The sequence below is a fragment of the Perna viridis genome, chromosome 2 (genome assembly GCF_037379345.1).
Source record: "Perna viridis isolate PV_CMFRI_1.1 ecotype Kerala chromosome 2, ASM3737934v1, whole genome shotgun sequence".
Lineage (NCBI taxonomy): Eukaryota > Metazoa > Mollusca > Bivalvia > Mytilida > Mytilidae > Perna > Perna viridis.
In genome coordinates, this window is record NC_142446.1 from 14138079 (window position 1) to 14145788 (window position 7710).

General features: G+C 31.2%; 1 protein-coding gene across 1 annotated transcript; it reads left to right on the forward strand.

Annotated features, from left to right (window-relative positions):
* The first annotated feature begins 3802 nt into the window (after nucleotides 1-3802).
* Nucleotides 3803-6569, forward strand: LOC148623739 (uncharacterized). The gene is made up of 4 exons (XM_088565807.1): nucleotides 3803-3885; nucleotides 5309-5547; nucleotides 5760-5867; nucleotides 6180-6569. The coding sequence occupies exons 2-4, from the start codon at nucleotides 5320-5322 to the stop codon at nucleotides 6342-6344; spliced, it is 501 nt and encodes a 166-aa protein (XP_088421933.1). The 5' UTR covers nucleotides 3803-3885; nucleotides 5309-5319; the 3' UTR covers nucleotides 6345-6569.
* The last annotated feature ends 1141 nt before the right edge of the window (nucleotides 6570-7710 follow it).

Below are 7710 nucleotides of genomic sequence, written 5' to 3' on the forward strand. Positions count from 1 at the left end.
TGTTTTTCATCATCAATATCATTGGAATTGCATTTGTCTGTCATGTCGGCGGGGAGTACCCAGATATCTTCCTATTTCAATTTGTAGTCGATGGGCTGATATTCTGAATTGCGTGAACTGTCTTCTCTGCTAAAATGTTTTAAAATTGAGTAGGTATTTTTCAAAACCAAAATGAGTTTTAAAATTGCCAAACTTTAATATTATACAATTACGGCCCTCTGAGGAGGTGAATATAAGAAATTGTCAACCCGAACTAGTGTTATTACCCTGAGGGCTTTAGACCCAGAGGAACAACTTTAATGAAGTTGACAATTTTGGATATTTACTGAATTAGAGTGCCGTAATTGTTTTATTATACCAAACAAACAAAGAACTCACAAAAATGTATGGTTTCAAAAACATACTTAAAAATGTTAATGGGTTATTCATCTGCTCTGGTATTTTTGATGGGTTATTCACCTGTGAATAATAGGGTTATTCAATGATGTCATGAATTTTAGGGGGTTATTCAAACTTTTTTGCGATTAAAACAAAAAATATCCAAATTTATCTATGACACGTGATTATATTTCGTCCAATAGAATTAATCCTATATTATGAAAGGTATAATAAAATAATTTATTAAACATGTCTGTGCATGGTTCTTGACCTTTGTTGGTCTAAAGTTCTCAGAGTTTTCCATTTATTCTATCATTCGAAAGAGAGTTTTAATTGAAGGAATATTTGCGTATGGAGTGTTCATATCACAACTCGTACGTTATGCCAGAGCTTGCCGAAACTACGCAGACTTTTTGTATCGCGCTTGAACTCTAACAAATAGGCTTCTGGGACAGGGTTATGTTGCTACAAGATTGAAGTAATCACTACAGCAATTTATGGTCGTCGTTATGAACTCGTGGATCGTTATGGTGTATCCATCTGCACCATGAAAACTGATTTATTCAACGAGTCATAGTTTTCTTTTCCTCGTTTGTCTACCCCGGATTTGACTTTTTATGAGCAACCCGGCGGGTGTTTCTAGAAAAGCAGAGGACGCTTACCCTACCGGTGCACCTGGTCCATGCTCCCAGTTTTTAGTGGAGTCCGAGTTGCTCATTTACTTTTGTTACTTTGTATGTATGATTTTAGTTACTATATGTTCTTTGTTGTGTATGTCTGTTTTCCATGTCTGGCCTTTGTCCCTAGATTACATTCTTTTGATTACCGCTATAACCTTGGTTTCCTTGATTACTCTTTCCTACCTACAATGATCATGAAGGAGGTTACGATTTTTTTATTAAGCTTGTTTGAAGTACGGTATTAAAAAATGTCAATTACAGATGAAATGGAAGAAAATATGAAATTATGAAATTCCGAAAATTCCCCTTTTATGAAAAACTCATTATTGTCACATTGAAACTAACAAATACGCACCTGAAATGAGGAGATATGTAAGATACATTGATGATTAAAACAATAGTACCAAACATGTCTATTTTACAAATATTTACATTTTAGTTCATTTTGAGGTATTTTTTTCATGGGTAGGGGTGGCAATTTTTCACCTAATATGACTTTGAAAAGTTCAAATATATATTACTTGGGCTCATTTGGAAGCTAAGACACTATATTAATGTACTGTATCACACAAAAGCTTGTTTAATCTACGGTAGTCTGAAAAAGGGAAATCTTGTGTACTATAGAAGAAATTCTGAAATTCTGAAAATTCCCTTTTTACGATTTTACATTAATTGTAACTCCAAAAGGCCAATCTAAGCGCCTCAATTGATCAGATATGTTGGGTTCATCATTATCTTAATTAAATGCCTAAAATATGAGTTTTACGGTGTCAGAATGTTGTGAATGAGAATTCCGTTTGATACGGAGACCAGTTTTCTGGGGGGAAGGGTAATATTTTTAACATTTTTAATTTCTTCCTGGAAAGTTACTCTTTCGTGGTTTATTTGTGTAGAAAATTAAATTATTTGTTGAATGATACCAAATTTAAGACGTTTTAGTCGAGCAATAACTTGTTAAGTCGAATTTATGTGACCTTTCACGAACAAATCGAAAATCCCATTTTTCGCTTTTTTGAACCACAGAAGTGTAAATTGTGATAATACTAAACAGAAAATACCAAAATAAGCCATTTTTTACGGATGTATAAATACTCTAGGGGTTTTGACATGAAAAAATATGTCAATTTAAGCGATTTTTCTGTGGTGTAGGAGTATATTTTTCATTTACCATAAAACCCTACGTGTTATCGCAATTTCCTTGGTACCATTGTAAAGCTGAGGCATTTAGCTACAAGATGATACATATATATATGTATGTCAGTTTCCTTCCTTTTGTAGAAAGAAGAAGATCGAAGAATAAAAAAATGATATCAACAATTGAAAGCATAAATTGCCGTTTTAGGTGCACGTAAATAACATTTTTGGATAGTTGATCCAATGTAGGATACAGCACAAATGTTTGCTGCAAAATTTGTTACTTTTTTAGCTATCTTTTTTTCGTGCAATTTCCAAATTGACATACATTATTGAATTCAGAGTGATAGGTATAGACAGTTTTATCCAACTTTTCTCTACCAATTTTGTCTCGGCGTTCATTGTCTTGGAAAACTCAAGCTACCTGGGGCCGAAAACTTTATCTAACTGATAAAAAGTACTTCATGAAAGAAGAATGGGAAGCTGTTAATAAAACATACAGTAAAAAAAGTGCTAAACATCTGTTGATGTGTAATGTTTGCAAAAAGGATGCAGATATGTACAATTAAAGCATCATCTGTGATTCGTGTTTAGAATGGGTTCATTTGCCGTGTTTCAGACCGGGGAGATTTCTTATATAATGCAGTGCAAGGATGTTCCCAAAATATGTTTTTGTCAATAAAAATAAGAAAGAAATCAGCGCAGCGTCTCTAATTAAACAATCAAAATGACAGTGAAGCTATGCAGGTTGAACCAACAAACAATATTACTAAATGTCCACTCAAGGTGTCCTGATGAGAAATTTAATTACATGCATTGTTTATATATAAATGTTTTATAATCGGGTTTTGAGGTTGAAAGAATATATAATTTCGGTACCCGTTCGAAAGCATATTTAGCACACCCCTACCCACAAAAAAAATGAAGTTACCCACCTTAAAAATGACATCGAACTTAAAGTACTGATCTTACTCTTTTTGTAACGAGAAGAAATTTCGGAGGAATTTTTAGCAGCTTAAAGTACGCTAAGTAAGGTCTGCCCCAAGCGGATTTTAAACCAGATGCTGATCTTTTTTCTACCACTTGCACCTTGCGCCTAATAGTTCATCTTGAATTTTTTTAGCCATATATCATCATCCCGCCTTTTATTTCAAATTTGATAATCCATCTTATACTGTGTCTGTATACAAACGTTATCGTAATTCGACAGACCATTACAGTAGGTCATATATGGGCGATATATACATATATATTTTTTCAATTCAACAATTAAATTGGCACAAACTCATCAACAATAAATGGTCAAAGTCCATTCTTTAGATTACCAAAAGAAGAGTTATTAATTAACAATAAATAACACACATGAACAACATGCATAAATAAAAAAATAATCATGACGATTAATTATTTCTGATGCTCGAACAACTTGAGAAAGTAAAGGAAGGAAGAAAAGAGAGTCTTAGTATTTTTTAAGAGTTATTATTTAGTAAACCAATTATATAACCTTCAAGATTGTTTGATAAAAAGCATTAACTTCAAATGTTAATGTAAAAATAATATCCAATAGGATTGTTCTTATAAATAGCGCTTCTAAAGAATTCCCAATTCTACCTATTTATAGAAATTTCGTTTGGTATACGTTATTTCACAATGCGAGGTAATTTCAAATGAAGACAAGACAGTTTCAAGTAAAGTGAGTATATGTTGGTGTTAGTGAAGTTGATGATAAATCGAGTAAATGCTTGAATAGGCCTACAGCAAGCTAGTGTACATTCGAGTGATTATAAATACGTAAATTTATTGTCAGTGCCATATATTATGAAACTCATGATGTCTGTTTCATCAGGTTCCAAAAATACAATGATTAATTTGCTTGTTTTTTTTTTTATATAAATGTTCGTATCCTGGATTATTTTGTTAATAACTTGAAATCTACTGAAGTCGTGTTTGGCGCTTGAAATATAACTGTATTTTACTCTCTCGCTCTATTTTTTTTAAAATTGAAATGACTATATATTCATGATTTGACGAGAAATATTACACTCACGTGAATTATATCGTTATATATGGCAAGCCAACGTGGACAAAAATCAATATTTTGTAATATTAGAAAATGAATTTTTAATATTACAAAATCATTTTTATAATATTAGAAAAGTTCTTTAATATTAAAAATACGATTTGTAATATTAAAAATTCATTTTCTAATATTACAAATTTCTTATTTAGTAATATGATAAAACATCACACATTTTGTAGTATTACAAATTGAATTTGTAATATTAGAAAATGAATTTATAATATTAGAAAATCAGTCACATTTTTTAATATTACAAAATGATTTTCTAATATTGAAAAATCGTAACTGAATACGACAAATCCATTTTCTATTATTAAATTTGTAATATTAGAAAATGAATTTGTAATATTAAAAAAATCATTTTTTAATATTAGAAAATGCTCATTTTTGTCCACGTTGGCTTGCCATAGTTATACGTGCAACAAGTATTATTATGATTACGATTATGATTATACTATTAACATGTGTACTAACATCATCCTTTAACAGACGGCAATAACCTGATTCTCCGAATTATCGTGCTCAGAATACATACAAGTATAATGATACTGTAGTGAACCATTTCATCCTAATAGTATGATGGTAGCGAAAAGTATCATTATATAATTTAATATGACCATCCATTTTTTAACCCCCGCAAACAAAGTTTGGGGGTATATAGGTTTCACCTTGTTCGTATGTTCGGTTATATGACCGCAGCTATTTGCTAAGCAGCTTGCAGCATTGTTATGAAACTTCGTGGAATATAATATAACCACACGGAGATGTGCATACTAACAGCAATTTAAGTTTGATAAAACTTGTAGAAATGATGGCTGATAGACTTAGGCGTTTTTCAGCAATATTTGGTTTATTCTGCGTAAATCGAACCAAAGATATTAATTCCTTAAAGAAATATATCCTTGTACTGACATTCATACAAACCCAATAATGTCCGAGGAGACATGACATGATGAGTCTGGTAAAGCATTTATATTTAAATGATTTGTGTTATGTAGATATATGTGTCATATAGTATGGATATTTGCTGTTTCAGAAAAGTGAAATATGTACGATACTTCGAGTGACAATCTGTATAAATTGGAAGAAGATTCGTGTGAGAGACTGCTTAAGATGCAGAATAATTATCTGTTAAACGCAACTCTAGAGGCATTAGAGACAGGCGAGTTGGCCCCTATAATAAAAGAGGAGTTAAAATATACTATACAGTCAAGACGACTGGCAAAAGGACAGGAGGAATTGAAAGTGGAATTCCCAGAGGAGGTTGAATATGAGGTAACAGAAACAAAAGTGTTCTTGTTAGATATATCGTATTGGAGATATCAACAGCATAAAATGCTTACTTAAATGACCTTGATGCATATAAATTGTTGTACAATGGAAAACTTTTCAATGGCTGCAATATTTTTAAATGTATTTGTATTCGAAAAATTGTGATGTGCCATGAATATGTATTCTTCAAACCGACTACTTATTTTTTCTTGCAGCTGACAGAAGAAGAAAAAGAGAAAGTGATCAAAAGAAAAGAACAGAACAGACAAGCAGCACAAAGGTTCCGTGCCAAGAAGAAGCAATGTGCCAGAATGATGTGCAAGGTTTGTAAAATCACACGCATATACACACACAACACATACACACACACACACACACACACACACACATTTGGAGTCACATACTGGAGGTATTCTTAAAAAGACCAAAACACAACATGGAATTTATTACTATTTTGATAGCATTTTATTCAATTCATAAAGGCGTCATTTGTTGTTTTATATTCTTTGAAAAATTAAATTTCTGTTATATATAAAACATAAGATCATTTAAGAACTCAAATAAGGGTAGTCAAAGGAATAAATTGATGGTCAACTATCACATGTTATTTTCTTTTATTTTTATTTTTTTAATAGAAAATCGAGGAGTTAGAAGCTGACAACAGATCTAAATCGATCGAAATAATCCAGTTACGTAAAGAAAAGGCTAAATTACAATCCTTGTTACAAAATCATTTGACAGTGTGTCCATTAACTAGGACGAAACCACCAGTATTTCATACTTCTACGAACCCGAGTTGAATGCAGAATAGCAAAGATCCCGTGGATCTCTATCACTCACAACTACAGACAGTCGTCAATATGTTCATGGACGCCTCGAGTTATAAAAAATATCCAGTTTTATTGCGCCAAAATTAAAACAAATGGATTCAACTTCATGTACTGTATACATTTTTATGTAAATTGTAAATTCCATATATTTCTTGAAGTATCGACATGCATATGAAATAAAGTGGTTTTAGACTGTATTTTAGTTTCAATCAGATCTCAAATAATTGGAGTAAAATTAATTTTATGGATCTCAAAGAAATTGTACCATATTGTATCATACCACTAAAGAAAGACTGCGATTTTTTTCAGGGTTATGACTTGATTCGTTAAGGAATTAGTTTTCTAGTTTCTGGACAAAACCTTGAGTAAAAATGTATGGATCTCTGTGAAATCATACTACAATATAAGAACAGTTTTGATAATTTTAAAGGGTTATGGCCTCATTCTTTTCAGAATAACGGCCCCAAAAGCATAAGAAATTGGTATTTTCATCAAATTAGTAAAAGTTTGTTCTAGTGTGTAATAGAAAATTTGAAGTTCGTTAACCACTTTCCACCTGCGGACAGAATATTTTACGGAGACCTTTGCTTTGGATATTTTATTATTACCTCCCTTTGAATTTTTTTTTTATGTTAATGAAAACCATCATTTAGTTTCTTTTCTGGGACTAATAAAACATTTAGTTATATTTAATCCCAAATTGTTTTAATGAAATTGACTTTAAAAAATATGTCATTACTAAACTTACTACTTAATTAATGTTTCTTACAAGAACTATTTTGTATTTAATATTTGTCAGAACTTCCATCTTTTGGACAGACAAGCCATCTCGTCTCATTGTCCGCTTGTAGCCGTCCGTGCAACCCCCAACAGGGTAGTCAAGGCCGTTAATGACCCTCTGAGTCCGTCCACATGTAATTATCCTGTACAGAAAATTGCTCTTAATGCTATTTGTTTAAGAGGTTAACGACATTTAGTCAAGAACTTTAAAGCTGAACAGATAAGGACATTTCAATTGTTCTTCAACAATTGACCTTTTAATGAATATATGTTGTTATTTACATGGCAAAGACAAAATAGTTTATTAAGATCTCACATAAATATACAAACAAATTTAATAGTATATACTGACATTTAAAACATATACAATTGAGAGCCACTCTTTAAAAAGTTATGAGAGACTATCTTTACATTTAAAACAAGCAAAATAAACATTTTCAAATAAAAAAAATAAGTTTAAAAATTAAAGATATAAAATATTTTTTCGTTGAATTAAAATATCATGGCAGATTTTGGCAGTATAAAAACATATGTTTTCATTACTAAATAAATATAT